General features: G+C 41.2%; 1 protein-coding gene across 14 annotated transcripts in view; it reads right to left on the reverse strand.

Moving 5' to 3' along the window:
- The window catches only part of mtmr4 (myotubularin related protein 4), a 196,294-nt gene that overhangs the window by 82,841 nt on the left and 96,526 nt on the right, over positions 1 to 16,927 (reverse strand). For 11 of the 14 annotated variants that reach the window (XR_013577531.1, XM_078548538.1, XM_078548544.1 and 8 more), the window contains 3 exons: positions 13,689 to 13,805; positions 7,522 to 7,554; positions 5,796 to 5,878 (listed from right to left, as the gene is read on the reverse strand). Coding sequence is in view for 13 of the 14 variants with exons in the window: in XM_078548538.1 (XP_078404664.1) it covers positions 5,796 to 5,878; positions 7,522 to 7,554; positions 13,689 to 13,805 (233 nt within the window). In the remaining variant the exon portion in view is untranslated. The remainder of the gene's footprint in view (positions 1 to 5,795; positions 5,879 to 7,521; positions 7,555 to 13,688; positions 13,806 to 16,927) is intronic. The other 3 variants (XM_078548543.1, XM_078548542.1, XM_078548541.1) reach the window with 2 other exon arrangements.

The raw sequence follows: 16,927 nt of genomic DNA on the forward strand, positions 1-16,927 counted from the left end.
CCTTTACAGATATATACAGATCTGTAAGGGTAACACAAGTTACAAAAGCTAACTTATACCCTAATGTTCACAGTAAGTACACAGTCCATGTAAACCACTAAGTGACCTGTGGTCAGACACAGCACACTCTGAAACCAAGTGACAGATGCCACCTCAACCAGATGGTATGGATCTCCACAACTCCCTCCAGACGCTTGTTACATCGTGAGCCAACCAGTCACACTGAACTCCGTCTTTCACACATAGGTTTCCAATCTCCACTCTCCAAGTACTCGCTTTGGAATTTTCTCCCAAACTGATGATTTCTCAGTTCAGTAAGACTGGTTGGCTCATGCGGGGGTCCACCTCCAGGGCTTTGAACTCTCATTGAGACATTCCTCTCCCCTGGGTCACCATGTGCATTCAAGCTTTCTTCCACGCACTCACTCTCACTGACTCAGCCATCAACAGTATACCTCTATTGCACACGCCCATAGCAAAGCGTTACAGAGCTTCAGTTGTTTCTTTGGACCTTCTGGCTTTTCGCTTTAATTCTGCTTCCTGCAGCTTTTCTTCCTTTAAGCTTGGAGCCTTCCTCTGCTTCTCACTCAGCTGGACCTTTTCCAGGTTCCTGCCCTTCCTTTGACTATAAGGTCTTCTTGGGACTTTCTCTTTAGTTCTTGTCTCACTCCTTGGCCTTGGGACCTTTCATCTTTAGCTTGGGACTTGCTATCCATCCCTTTTCATGTCCTGCCTGTTCTTGCACCTTCTTCCAACTGCACTCAAACTGTTGTTTTTTCTGTGTGTCTGTGTGTTGTGTGTGGATGGGTCTCCCTCTCTGGACCCGTTGCTAGACAACAGCACCGTTTTTTCTACTCTTGTGTTTGCTCTAACTTCTCTCCAAGAGTTGTAAAACTCATTAGAAATGCAGGCACCTTTTAAAGTGAAACTAAAACTCAACTTGACTTTTTCTTAACACACAAATACAAATCAAACTTAAACTTTAAAGCTAAAAATCATTCCTAATACCCACAAATACAAATATAACTTACTTAAACTGTCTCTATTTCCTAACAGAACTAATACATAGTTTACAACAAAAATACATTCCTTTAATGCTCAAAAACACAAGTGTTCTAACCGTGGCTAACAAAAGAAGTCAAAGATTGTATTAGATCAAAGGAAGAGGGGCATAAAGCTATCAAAAGAAAAATGGTAAGCCTAAGAATTGGGAGCATTTTAGAATTCTGCAAAGGAGGGCTAAGAAAGGGAAAATAGAATGAGACTAAACTAGCGAGAAACATAAAAATGTAAAAGCACCTCTAGGTATGCAAAAAGGAAAATATTAGAAAAACAAATGTGGGTTCATTACAAGCAGAGTCAGGACAATTTATAACGGGGAATCAGAAAATGGCAGAGAAACTAAACAAATACTTCATGTCTGTCTTCACGGAGGAAAATACTAAAAACCACCTAGAAATAATGGAGAATCAAGATGTTATTAGATAAAGTAATGGGATTTAAAGTAGATAAGTACCCTGGGCCTGGTGATCTACATCCAGAGTAGTGAAAGAGGTGGCTGTAGAAATAGTAGATGCATTGGTGGTCATCTTTCAAAATTCTATAGACTCTGGAATGGTTCCTGCAGATTGGAAAGTGGCAAACGTAACCCCACTATTTAAGAAAGGAGGGAAAGAGAAAAACAGGGAACTACAGACCTGTTAGCCTGACATCAGTTGTAGAGAAAATGCTACAATATATAATAAAGGATGTGATAACAGGATACTTAGAAAATAATGGTAGGATTGGGCAGGAGTCAACATCGATTTGAGGGAAATCCTGTTTAACAAATCTGTTGGAGATTTTTGAGGATGCAACTAGAAAAATAGATATGGGGGAACCGGTCGATGTGGTATACTTAGATTTTCAGAAAGCTTTTGACAATATCCCACACGAGGTTCATAAACAAAATTAGAGCATATGCGATTGGGGGCAATATACTGGAATGGATTGAGAATTGGTTAATGGACAGAAAACAGAGTAGGAATAAATGGGTCATTTTCACGTTGGCAGGCTGTGACTAGTGGGGTACTACAAGGATCAGTGTTTGGGCTCTAGCTATTCACAATCTCAATCAATGATTAGGATGTGGGGATTAAATGTAATATTTCCCAGTTTACAGATGATACAAAACTAGGTGGAAGTGAGAGTTGTGAGAAGGATGCAAAGACGCTTCAAGGGGATTTAGAGCAGCTAAGAGAGTGGACAAAAAAATTGGCAGATGGAATATAATGTGGAGAAATGCGAAGTATTTCTTAAATGGTGAGAGGCTGGGAACTGGTGAACTTCAAAGGGACTTGGGTGTCCTTGTTCATGAGTCACTGAAAGTTAACATGTAGGTACAGCAAGCAATTAAGGTGGCAAATGGTGTGTGGGCCTTTATTACAAGAGGATTTGATTATAGGAGTAAAGATGTCTTACTGCAATTATATAGCGCCTTCGTGAGACCGCACCAGGAGTATTGTGTACAGTTTTGGTCTCCTTACCCAAGGAAAGATATACATGCCAGAGATGGAGTGCAATGAAGGTTCACCAAATTAATTCCTGGGATGGAGGGATTGTTCTATGAGGAAAGATTAAATAAACTGGACCTTTATTCTATGGAGTTTAGAAGAATGAAAAGTAATCTCATTTAATCATACCAAATTCTTACAGGATTCGACAGGGTATTTGCAGGAAGGATGTTTCCCCTGGCTGGGATATCTAGAATCAGGGTACACAGTCTGAGAATAAGGGGAAGGCCATTTAGGACTGAGCTGAGGAGCGATTTCTTCACTCAGAGGATGCTAAATCTTTGGAATTCTCTGCCCCAGGGGGCTGTGGAGATTCAGTCATTGAGCATGTTCAAGACTGAGATTGATAGATTTCTACACATTAAAAACATCAAGGGATAGGGGATAGTGCACGAAAATGGTGTTGAAGTAGATCATCAGCCATGCTCTCACTGAATGGTGGAGCAGGCTTGAAGGGCTGAATGGCTTACTCCAGCTACTTTTTATGTTTTTAAATTTTCCCAAAGAACTTTGCTACATTAGTAAACACTGCAAATGTAAGATGTGCAGACATATCCACTAAATAGTCACTTAAATTATCTGATAACATTTTTTAAGCACTAAATCCCAACTTTACTGTATTGCTTTTGTTTCTTGATTGAAATTATTGGATTAGGATCAGTTTTTTTATAGTAAAAAAACTGATTGAGAAGTACAGCCTACTGATGACCCAATTAAGATGTGTGTTAAGTGATGTTCAAGCAAGGATGTTCAACCAAAGATGTTCAAACAAGATTTGAGGAAACTCTTGGAATCAAAGCTCTTCTCCCTTTCGGTGTGAGGAAGCAACAAAGTCAAAACAAAAATGCAGATGTCCCTGGATTCAAGGACCACGATTGTGCAAAGAATTCTTCAAGTCTAATTATACCTCCTTCTGTCCGTCTACTTAAAATGCATGAAAAACAAATGGAAAGAGACACTCAATGTTTTGAAAAGAGTCCATGTCACCTCACCCAAAATGATAGTGGCCTCTGCAACGTCACTATGAGGTAGCACAGTCATTATGCTGCACCTGGATGTTGCATTATCCTGTCAGCTGAACGGATGCATTTGATTCTATGTGCGTGTATTTACAAGTGAAGGAAGATGTAGCACAGAAACATGTCACTGCTCATCAATGAAACTGAAAGTGATGGGATAAGGCTGAACTATGCAACACACTTGATCCCTTTCTCAAAATCATCTTATATTCTCCATTAAAAAAGAGACACATATCAGGGGTACAGAGGGCAACTAACCAAGAAATCTTTGATCTGCACACCATTGTGAAATTGAAAATGGGCACCATGTGATTAACGCTAATCAGGTTCATTGTGATATAGCTGGTGTGATTTTAGAAGTGTTTATTTAAATGATGAGAGTCTCTGTTGCAGGAAGACATCTTGCCTGCATCTGCATTTTATTTCTTGCTGCCAGAAAGGGAGAGTTCATCAGGTCTCTTTAACCAGTTCACCTACACAATACTGAGAGCTTTCACTGACTGGGAAAAGCTTCATTCTGGCAACTGGCCAAGGATTAGATGCCTTTCAATTCAAAATATGGTCAAATTACTGCCAGGTGTTGGGAATTATGACAAGGGTACAATAGAAAGTAAGGTATATTGAAAAACTACATTCAGGGAAATGTTCAATTTTTTTCACCTCTGCAACATTTTCATACACAATTATTTCCCCCAAAGTTATCAAAACTCAAGAGAATAAAATCAGGGGTAAACTGGTAAGGTGTTGAATGCAATGATTAATTGTTGTACATCATCATTTGCAGGTAAGTATAGGTTACGCAAAATCAAGATTTTTCTGTGGACCAACTCAGATCCTGGAAACAGAAATTCAAAAGGCAAAAATTGGATCCACTGACGCTAGGCCTTCTACTTCAGAATGTAAAACACATCTCTTCCCAAGTACCCTAAAGAAAATCAGATTCCTACAACACTGAAGCAAGCCAGCTTCAGAACACTATTTCTTTCACTTAACCCATATATATCCCATTGTCTGTTACCTGTATTAATGTCAAGTAGAAAAAGCTTTAAAAACATAAACATTTATCAACACAACGAAACTTTCTGCTTTCAAGAAATGCTTACTACCTGCACACAAGTTCAAATCAATCGATGGGAGCTTTTCGAGACAAGCTGGGCACAGTGTTTATTGCAGTATATGCTCCTAGTGCTTCTGCATGCACCTTATTACCTCTCTCCTCAAAAACACCCAAATTACACCTCATTACTCCTCTTCTCCACATTCCCATTTTTATCAGGTGCATCATGTTCATACCTCAATAGCATCCCACACACAATTCCATCTGTCTGGAATCCAGCAGTGTTTATTGGGACTGGGTTTTGTTTTCAGAGTGAGAGCTCAGGGGGAGGATTTTTCCCTTGTTGGGCGGGCTTGGCAGGGGCGGTCGGGAAGCCGACCACCGCCCGCGATCAGGGCAGGACCGCGATTTCACACCGGCAGGACAATTGAGGCCCGGCCAGCGTGAAACTTGAGCGGCAGCGCTCAGCACTGCCTATGTTTTGATGGGATGGAGTGGGGGGAAAGAGAGAGGAGGGTGAGTGCAAACTTCATGCACTGCCTCAGGGAGATGAACATTTTTCAAAATAAAAGATAAAGATTATAAAAATGTTATAAAACATTTCTCCTGAGCAGGGACATGTTATAAATTAAATTTAAAAATTATTTTATTTTTATTTGCTGTTGAAAACCTCATCCCACCCGTGGATGAGGTTTTCTAAAAAATGCAAAGGCCACCTGACCTTTTCACGTGTCCACCAACCATAAGGTTGGATGGGCAGCGAAAAATTTGTTTCAATTACCTTTTAAGTGGCCTTAATAGACCTTTTAAATGTTAGCAGGCGCGCTGCCAACTCCTGCACGCGCCCGCCGACCGAAATATCATGCGAGTGCGCGATGACATCGGGACGGTTGCCCAACGTCACCATGCATTTTACGCTCGGTCGGGTCCGGCACACGCTCGCCCAAGCTAAACTTTCTCCCCCAGGACTATAATGTCGTGGGCTTGAATTGTACATACACGGTTAGAGATGTAACCTGGAATAGATTATGCACCTTTGAGTTCAGAATTCTGAACGTACAAAGCCTTGTGAAGGTCTGACAGGCTGGTCAGGCTAGCTTCACGTTCATTTTTAAAGCTCTGGCACTGCTATCTAAGTTCCATATCAATGAATGTGACACAACATACCTGACCACCTTGGAATCTTTGCATACGATGTGAAGCTGGAACATGTCCCGACTCTCAACAGCTTCAATAAGCCGTACAGGCACCTGTAACAACAAGACGAATGTACTTCAGTCACCAGAGAAACAAGCTCTGCTAAGTAACATCACTTCAAATAGCAGCCTTAAACCATAAAGATACAGAAATACTACAGTAATGAATATTACTGCATTTGCACAACAGTACATCAAATAAGCTGGACTCATTTGGTTTAGTTTGGCAGTATAGTCCTTATAGTAAGCCCACACGGAACACGTTCCAAATGATCTGTCAAGTGAATACTGAACTTTCTATAAACTGCTGACAATGCTAACTCTTTTATATAACTGTAAAGTTTGAACCAAATTAAGCTACAATTCAGCTCCAGTTTCCCAGCATCATTGTTGTGTTTCTAAATCCAACAAATTTTCCAAGAGTCCACCTTTTCAGGTATGAATACAAATTCCCAATTATTTCTCTCCACCGATTGTCAATAGACAATTATAGCCACCAACAAACTGCTTGCTGACTGGAGTCCTTCGGTTTCTTACAGAGTTGCCATTAGTATGGTAATTTCCTTGGCTTCTCCAACAAGGTGAGAAGGCTTTTTGCATTGGGATAAGTAAGAAGATTGACAACATTTAAAGGTGATAAAACCTCCAAATTCTGCAGAACGCTTCAAACAGACTGCAATAATAGGGACACGATAGAAAGAAGCCAAGGCTCACGTCAGTCAGATTTTATTTGTGCTCCACGGGGAAATCATCACAAGACATTCGACATGAGCCCTAGTCAACTGAACACTGCAACTTCATGCAATTAAAATTAGAAAATGCATAGCAAATCTAACAAAGGGCTTTTACAAAAATGCTAAACCTGTCTTTTTCAGATGGTGACAGTACTTCCAAAGTTTCTGTTTTTATTTTGAGATTTCCACATTTCAAGTTTTTCCTGTCGTCTCTGTAGGAATTTGTTTCTTTCTTTTACAACATAGTTAACAATGGCACTTCTGAAGCCAACAAAATCATGACCACTCATGATTGACACCCAAGCATGAAACTGACTGTGTTCTAATTATTATCTTAAGAAACGCCATTAAGCCAAGCACCAATATTGAAAGTGAATTAATGCGCAGCATGTGGATTCATGCAGGTTAGGCTGACACTCTTAATGCTGTGGTGCTCTACATTTTCCTGGGTTTTCTGCAAATGTTTGGTAATAAAACATGATTGCTGCTCTGATTCCTAATGGTCGTCTTTATCCAAAGCTCTGCTCAACAGCTCCAGGCACACATCAGGATCAGACCATTCCTAATGGCTACCCATTGCATGTGTTACATCTACTGAGTATTAGCAAACTGCCTAATTAGTACCAACCTTCAAGTATGCAAACATAAGAATGTGAGGGAGTGAAGCTGAGAGGAAAGTGCTGGAAGCACTGAGTTCCTGTTAATACATTTACTAATCAAGCATCTTTTTGACGCATCTATCTGTTGTTATTATGGGGGTGAGGATAAAGATGTTCACACTTGAAGTTTCTTTAAGTTGCGTTGGACATACTTTATTCCTGTCTATGTACTATGCTATTACATAGTATTGTAATGGAACCTTAAAGCCTATGTCTTTGACCAAGACTGTATGCACACAAGCTGTGTTGGATACACCGTTGTATGCGTAACCAGCAGTGAAGTACACACACACACAGTACTTACTGAGATGTCACCGTCCACACCCTGCAGAAAGGTCTAAAACAGAACAAAAGGAAAGAGAAGGGGAAAATGAAATCAAAATAATAAATGTGAGAAAGGCAGGAACCTTATACACTGAAAATACTTGCTATGTTCTAAAGTCAAGATACACCAGGCAATACACAACCAAACTAGAGCAAGCTAAAGATACTGCATGCCAACCAGTATGCACTACTTGGTGCCAGGTCTACTTTACACCACCCTCAACCATATTATAGAACCCAAAGACTGCATGCCAGCATGTGCCTAATGCAGCAGAATGGGGAAGATAATAGTAATGCTGCTCCCTTTTATTTCAGTAAATAATTAATTCTCTTCTTTATGGCTACAAAATACATCTAAAGTATTGATATAGCTATTATGACTTAAACATCATTCATGCTCTTTAAGAAAGAACTTGCATTTATAGGAACAGAGGAGGAGTAGGCCATTCAGTCTATCGAGACTGCTCCACCATTCAATACGATCATGGCTGATCATCCTCTTCAATGCTTTTTTCCCCCACATCCCTTATGTCATTGGTATTCAGAAATCTGTCAATCTCTGTTTTAAACATACTGAATGACCGAGCTTCCACAGCCCTCTGGGGTAGAGAATTCCAAAGATTCACAGCCCACTGAGTAAAAGAAAATTCTCCTCTTGTTCCTAAGTGGCTTCCCTCTTATTTTCAAATTGTGCCCCCTGGTTCTAGACTCCCCAACCAGGGGAAACATCTTACCTGCATTTACACTGCCTACCCCTTCGAGTATTTATTAGCACCTTTCATGATCTCAGGTGTGCCAAAGCACTTTACAGCTGATTATGTATTTTTGAATCGTGGCCACTGTTGGAATGTAGGAAACAGGGTAGTCAATTTGCACATAGCAAGCTCACAAAAACGGCTCTGAAATAAGTGACCAGAACAGTCTTAAGTGTTGTTTGAGTGATAAGCTTTGACCAGGATACAAGAACTCAACTGCTTTTCTTTCCCGAGTGCTATAGGATCTTCTACGTTATGACAGTTTAACATCTATGCCGAAAAAGTAGCACTTTAGATAGTGCAGCATTCCCTCACCACTGCATTGTATAAAGTTTTGCTATTATCTCTGCTCAAGATCACTCCAAGATCATCTCGCTAATGAAACCTATCTCCTGCTCTTTGAACACTATTCCCAATACACTACTGACCACTCGTTTTGCTTCTTAGCCCACAGTCAGCAGTGTGATGGAATAGTCTCCACCTACCTGGATGAGTGCAGCTCCAACAACTCTCAAGAAGCTCGACAGTATGCAGGGCAAAGCAGCCCACTTGACTGGCGCCAACATTCACTTCCTTGACCATCAACACACAGGGCAGCAGTGTGTGTAGGATCTTAAAAAAAATTTCCATCATTCATGGGATGTGGGCTTCACTGGATAGGCCAGCATTTATTGCTCATCCCTAATTGCCCATGAGAAGGTGATGGTGAGCTGCCATCTTGAACCGCTGCAGTACATGTTGTGTAGGTACACCCACAGTGCTGTTAGAGGGAGTTCCAGAGTTTTGACCCAGCGACAGCGAAGGAACGGCGATATATTTCCAAGTCAGGATGGTGTGTGGCTTGGAGGAGAGTTTCCAGGTGGTGGTGTTCCCATTTGTTTGCTGCACTTACCCTTCTTGATGGTGGTGTTGGATTGGAAGGTGCTGTCTAAGGAGCCTTAGTGAGCTCCTGCAGTGCATCTTGTAGATGGTACATACTGCTGTCACTGTGCATCGGTGGTGGGGGAGTGAATGTTTGTGGATGGGGTGGCAGTCAAGTAGGCTGCTTTGTCCTGGATGGTGTCAAGCTTCTTGAGTGTTGTTGCAGCTGCATTCATCCAGGCAAGTGAAGAGTATTCCATCACACTCCTGATTGTGCCTTGTAGGTGGTGGACAGGCTTTCAGGAGTCAGGAGGTGAGTTACTCGTCGCAGGATTCCTAACCTCTGACCTGCTCTTGTGGGGCCACAATATTTATATGGATGGTCCAGTTCAGTTTATGGTCAATGGTAGCCCCCCAAGATGTTGATAGTTGGGGATTCAGCGATGGTAATACCAATGAACGTCAAGGGTCGATGGTTAGATTCTATCTTGTTGGAGATGGTCATTGCCTAGCACTTGTGTGGCACGAACCTTCCTTGCCACTTGTCAGCCCCCTGATATTGTCCAGATCTTCCTGCATTTATACATGGACTGCTGCAGTCTCTGAAGAGTCACGAATGGTGAACATTGTACAATCATTAGCTAACATCCCGACTTCTAACTTACGATGGAAGGCAAGTCATTGATGAAGCAGCTGAAGATGGTTGGACCTAGGACACTATCGTGAGGAACTCCCGCAATGCTGTCCTGGAACTGAGATCATTGACCTCCAACAACCACAACCATCTTCCTTTGTGCTAGGTATGACTCCCTGATTCCCACTGACCCCAGTTTTGCTTGGGGTCATTGATGCCACACTTGGTCAAATGCCTGCCTTGATGTCAAGGACAGTCACTCTCATCTCACCTCAGGAGTTCAGCTCTTTTGTTCATATTTCAACCAAGCTTGTAATGAGGTTAGGAGCTGAGTGATCCGGGCAGAACCCAAGCTGAGTGTCAGTGAACAGTATACAAAATGCACTGCAGCAACTTTCCAAGCCTCCGTCCAAGCCCATGATTTCTACCACCTAGAGGAGCAAGGGCAGCAGATGCATGGGAACACCACCACTTGCAAGTTCCCTTCCAGGCCACAGACCATCCTAACTTGGAACTATATGGCCATTCCTTCAGTCGCTGGATCAAAATCCTGCAACGCCCTTCCAAACAGCAATGTGAGCTGATGGAGAGCGGTTCAAGAAGGCAGCTCACCATTTTCTCAAGGGCAATTAAGGTTGGGCAACAAATTCTAGCCTTGTCAGTGACACCCACATCCCATGAAAGAATTAAAAACAGTTCCCACTCCTTTGGTACTGTCTACTCTTTCAAACCTGCTACCATTCCTCGAAAAGCCCATTCTTAACCCTTTGCAAACTACCAATTCATCTCCACTCTCCCATTCCTCTCCAAAGTCCTTGAATGTGTTGTTGTCACTCAAATTCATGTCCATCTTTCGGCAATTCCATGTATCAACCTCTCCTATCAGATTTCTGCCCTGTCTCAGCACTGAAACTACCCTGAACAAAGCCACAAATCAAAACCACTATATGAGCATGACCATGGTGCACCATCACTCCTCATTCTTCTCGACCAGTCTGCAGCTTTTTACACACTGACCATTCCATCCTCCTCTGAACACCTCTCCTCCATTATCTAGCTAAATGGGTCTGCACTTGTCTTGTTTCATTCTTACTGATCCAGTCATATCCAAAGAAGGCTTCTCTTCCAGCTCCCCCAACGTTATCTCTGGAAACCCCAAGAAACCCTGCCTATGGTTCGCTGCTATTTCTCATGTACATGCCTTCCTTCAGCAGCCTCTCCTGAAAATACATTCCACATTCAGGTTGATGGCACACAACTGTACCTTACCACCATCTCTCTTGATCCCTCCACCACATCAGCTCATATTGCTGATCCGGCATCCATTATTAAATGAGCAGAAATTTCTTCCAAGTATTGAGAAGACTGAAGCCATCACCTTTGGCACCCACCACAAAATCTGCCCCATAGTCATCGATTCCATCCCTCTCCCTGATCACTGTCTTGTGACCAAAGCAGGCCATTCGCAACCACTGTGTCCTATTTGATTCTCAGCTTAGCTTCCAACTCCCATTATCTTCTTGACCAAGACCATCTTCTTTCAACATTGTTAATCTCTTCCTCTATCTCAGCCCATCTGTTGATAAAACCTCATACAATGTTTTTGTAACCTTAACTATTCCAATACTCTTCTGGATAGCCTCCTATCTTCTGCCTTCCATAAATTGAGCTTATCCAATGTTCAAGTGTCTGCATTCTAGCTTGCACGAGTCATCTTCACCCATCACCTCTTTGCTCACTGACTTACATTGGTTCCTAGTCCACCACTGTCTCAATTTTAAAATGATCACCCTTGCTTTTAAATCTTTCCACAGCTTCTCCCCTCCCTATTTATGTCACCTCCTCCATCCCTCCAAGAACTCTGCATTTTTGTTTCATGAAGCCCCGATTTCCTTTGCCCATCATTTGCGGTCATACCTTCAGCTACCAAGCTCTAAACATCTGAATTCCTGCCCTAAACCTCTCTCTCCTCCTTAAAAAAATTACCTCTTTGACTAAGCTTTGGGTCATCTTTCTCCATATGTGGTCCAGTAAAAAATGTTTGCCAATAATGCTCCCATGAAGTATCTTGGGTTATTTACTACATTATAGGCACAATATAAATCCAAGTTGCTGTTCAGCGCACAATCTATGCTGAGAACAAGTCTCAAGTGGGACTTGAATGCACAGTCTCTGACTCAGAGGTGAGGGTGATCTCACTAAGCCAAGGCATACAACCCAAGTTATCACATCATCCTGTTAACATGAATAACTGGACTCCCTACATGGGAAGCCATGCTCACATTGGGTGCAATTACATAGCCAGATATGTAGCCAAGTCAATACAAACATACAGCAAGATGCTAATCTACGCCATTAGCAAAGTTATCCATATCATTTAAATAAAAAATGAATTATAAACTGTTGCTTGGTAGTACAGAACTTGAGTATTTGAGTGATGAAAAAAGAGACGAGCTGTTGAATTTTTTTGTCTTGCACTCATTCTGATGAGTGCAAGATGAAAAGTTTCAATAGCATGTCTTTTTTCAGCAATACTCAAATTATAAATTGGCAACTATAGTCTCTTCAGTTTACAGTGATGAGGTATCAATATCTACATGATTAGAAACACAATTCCTGCAAGATAAACAGGTGACTGTGTTTCCTCATCCCAGGTTTCCTCATCTTCTATCGAATGTTCTTGAATATCCTGTTCTTCTATTTGCTGGGCCAAAATGGGCAAATAGAACAGATTCAAAGGCAAATGCAAAACCTATTTTAATGCCACTAAAATATTTATATTCAAGATACTTCCTGCCCATTTCCAGATATGTGATTGCTGTGTTGTAACCGTGGTATCTTGGTTACTATGGTCAGAGCTATGATGTTCAAGCATGATGCCATTCTGAAATGGCATCCCCAGTCCATCCCAGGCCAGCAATCCCTGGGGGAATCTAGGCCATCAAGTTCACCTTGGGCCTACTTGAGGCTAAAGAAAGAGCATATTTTGTTGGCTAGTTCAAAACAGTCAATGTAGTCGTTATGGGCAACATCACATAAACAGTTTCACTTCATATCGCTGATTGCCATTGCCACCTATTAGTTACTGGGTCTAGTGGATAGGTAACCAACACTTGGTTTTGTTTTCTAAAAACATTTCTTAGCTTGACAACTTGGTCCTCATCGAATATCTATATATATTTTTTCAGCATAACTTCATAATGAGGACAAAGTGCAGGAAGGGATCAGAGTGGCAGACTCTCAGAGGGTACAGTGGTGCTGTCACCTTGGGAGTAGCAGTGATAATTTTGGTGCTTAGCAAAAGTACAGAGTAGACTCCACGTCACACCTTTTAGGGTGAGGAGGAGAAAAGAAACAGTCAATGAAAATGTATGGGATGTAGAAAGAGACAAGAATAATCACACAGAAATATTGGAGAATAAATAGAAGCTTAGGGTAAAAGATCAACAGAACAAGGATGGAAAACAAGTGGGAACACAAATTACAGTGTGGGAAGCGAGCAAGTCGACAGATACAGAACCATAGATCAGCTCAATAGTTGTATTACTAAACTGTAATTTGATCTAAAGAAATGATAGATTTAGTACAATTTCCATGACTGAGTTAGTCCATTTTATTTATTCATCTAAGGAATGCCTCTCTTCAACCCTTCTTTCTCTTTATCACTTTACCTTTCAGTAAATAGTTGCATTTATAAATGCTCAACAGTGAAGAGCTGATCCCTTTTTTGCCAAGTGAATGAACAGAATGTTGGCGGCTGTAAACAGAAGACTAACAGCTCAATTTGATAGCGAATGTAGTAATTCCATTTGGGTCACTTACTTAAAATTCTAACACCTGTCAAGATAAGTTAAATTATAGCAGCTTCAGGATGGTATCCAATAAAGTACTGCTTACATTGATTAAAGAATCTTTGTATTTAATGTGCAGTCTGTAATTAGAGATAGCGATTACAGCATCATCTGCACGGCCCAGGTATTCCACACCTTCACCTTGAAGTACTGGAAAAGGCACCTGCAAAGGACAATAACAGAAAATCAAAACTGCACAAGTCATTCACTGTACAACATACTTTTACTTAATACTGATATGAAGCTAGACCACTGCAAGATCACAGTTACATTGTTTTGTGGAACCAGCAAAAACTCTACCTTCTACTACACTCCTCAGAACTGCCTTGCTATTGTTCAGATTTACTCCTCGCTACCCATCCTAACTGAGGCTGCTTATTTACTCATTAATCAGATATTGGCCTTTCCTGCAGGCAAAACTTCCTAACCTTGTGATAGTTTTTCAAGAATTCTCACTTATAGCAGCAGGAGGGCAGAATCAGCATCATATATTATTAACAACATCTAAGAGCATCCTTGCCCTCTGATAAACCGAGTGCTCAAAAAGCTGCAACTTCACTGATTTGGATGAAGAAACTAGTGTGATCAGTTCTTTTAATAATTAAAGTTTCTATTACAAGCAAAATATTTAGTACAAGAACATTTGTTGATTCGTCACTCTCTGATTCAATTAGAACTAATTATCTTAATTATGTTTTTCTACAGACAATAGAAATGATAAGCGGGTTTCAAAGCACACGAGTACTATTTGAAATAGAGAAAAATGCAGGGGCAATGGGGAGAGACTGAGGAAGTGGGATTAGTTTGAGATGTAAAGCACTGTGGGACATTTTACTATGTTAAAGATGCTATATAAATACAAGCTGTTGCAGTATGGAACCAACACAGACCCGATAGACTGAAAGAATTTCTGCTCAGCTGTAACTCTCTACAGGTGTACTGACTGGACAACTTTTACAAGTGCAAACAGTAAACAGTTTTATTCTATTTAGTTTACTGAGAAAATAAAAACGTTCCTCATATTTGCTATTCTTAGAAGCTAGAGCACAGGAGGAAGGCATTTGACTCATTGCGTTTGTGCCAATAGGCCAAAAGACCTCTTTCTGGACTGCACGTGTTTTTTTACAGCAACAAACCAGTAAGTTGTTGGGAAGTACTCTGCTATTCAGGCCTTAAATGGAACAAATATGACCAAGTTCAGAGTGAGGACGCCAATCATTTTTGCAGCACAATTTTAATGAGAAAAACGGACCTTATGAGAACATCTGATTTCTCTAATGAGTTTCAAATATACTTTCCAAAGAAGTTCACCAACATGAGGGCTACAGGTCAGTAACTGAACGTCAGCAGTGGGAGAATGGTTAAGATTTTCTTTCTTGTAGAGGTTCTCAGATTTTGAGATGAGGGCATGTAATAGCTGAAGCACAAGTTCATGGGTTATAGACGCAATAGGAAATTCCATGATCAATTGAAATCATGTCCAACATGGCACAATTAATACTTGACAGCACTATGGACAGAAAAAAGAACTCTGGTTGCACAGCACTTCTTGCATCCACAGGATGTTCCAAAAGTGCTTTCCAGCCAATTGAGTACTTCTAAAGTGTGTTCACTGTTGTTTTGGTGGCAAGAATGGCCTAAACCCTGCAAAACAAGGTTCCACAAATGTAAGGTATCATTGGATTTTTTTCAGGGCAATAGCATTACAATTGAGGGGTTGGAGGTGGAGCAGGCCGAGGGGGGAGGAGGCGGCGCAAGCAGAAGAGGTGGAGCAGGTGGAAAGTCTGAAAGCAAACTCAACAGCACTATCCTATCACTGCTGAGGTGGTCAGGTCATTTAAGTTTCAAATGTTCAACTTAGATGAAGCCCAAGCAACTTGTCTGATCTAGTGCTCTCTATGTTCAGTCAACTGAATGCAGATTTCTTTACAAACTGTTTAAGCCAGCCAGCCTTTCATATTCAACAGTTGTCACTGTACATGTGACAGGGTATTTGGACACCCACCCAAAATAATTTGTGAATTGGTGAAACCTGGACAATTAACAAACTCTACACAGAGAATCTTATTTTCAGTGCATGCAGGTATTGTCTATCCAGAATGGGTTTTCATTTATAAACATGCAAATTACATACAAATACATGAATTAGGGGCAGGATTAAGCTATTCAGCCCCTCAAGCCTGCTTCTCCAATTGATAAGATCATGGCTGATCTGATTGTAGCCTCAATTCTACTTTCCTGTCTACCCCATACCCTTTTACTCCCTTGTCAACAGAGAATCTATCTATCTAACTCAGCACTAAATATATTCAATGGCCCAGCCTACTGCTCTCTGGGAAAAGAATTCCACCAGCTAACGACCCTCGGGGGAAAAAGTTCTTCTCATCTCAGTCTTAAATGGGAGACTCTATTTTTAAACTGTGACCCCTAGTTCTAGTCTGCCCAACAGGGGGAAAAATCCTCTCAGCATCCATCCTGTCAAGTTCCCTCAGGGTCTTATATGTTTCAATAAGATCACCTCACATTCTCCCAAACTCCAATGGATAAAGGCCCAACCTTTCCTCATAAGATAACCCCTTCATCCCAGGCGTGAGTCGAGTGAACCTTCTCTGAACTGCTTCGAATGCAATTATATCCTTTCTTAGGTAAGGAGACCAAAACCGTACACAGTACTCCAGATGTCTTCCCGCCAATGACCTGTACAATTGCAGCAAAATTTTGTATTCCATACCCCTTGCAGTGAACAACAACATTCCATTTGCCTTCCTATCACTTGCTTCGCCTGATACCAGCTTTCTGTGATTCATGTACTGGGACTCCCAGATCCCGTTGGACCGGAGAGTTTTGCAATCTCTTTCCATTTAAATAGTATTCTGCATTTTATTCTTCCTGAAGTGGACAACCTCACATTTTCCTACATTATACTCCGTCTGCCAAATTTTTGCCCACTCACTTTAACATATATATCCCTTTGCAGAATCTTTATACCCTCTTCACAACTTACTCTCCTATCTACTTTGTGTCACCAGCACACTTGGCTTACATTCAGTCCCTTCATCCAAGTCAGTGATATAAATTGTAAATAGTTGGGGCCCCAGCACTGATCCCCATGGCATCTCACTAGTCGCACTTTGCCAACCTGAAAATGAGCCATCCTAACCAATCCTCTATCCATGCTAATATGTTCCCCTCAACCATGACTCTTATTTTGTGTAGTAACCTTTGACGTGACACCTCATCAAATGCCTTTTATCCAAGCACCCCACATCTACGTGTTCCCCATTA

The sequence above is a fragment of the Cetorhinus maximus genome, chromosome 9, assembly GCF_964194155.1.
Source record: "Cetorhinus maximus chromosome 9, sCetMax3.hap1.1, whole genome shotgun sequence".
NCBI classification, from domain to species: Eukaryota; Metazoa; Chordata; class Chondrichthyes; order Lamniformes; family Cetorhinidae; genus Cetorhinus; species Cetorhinus maximus.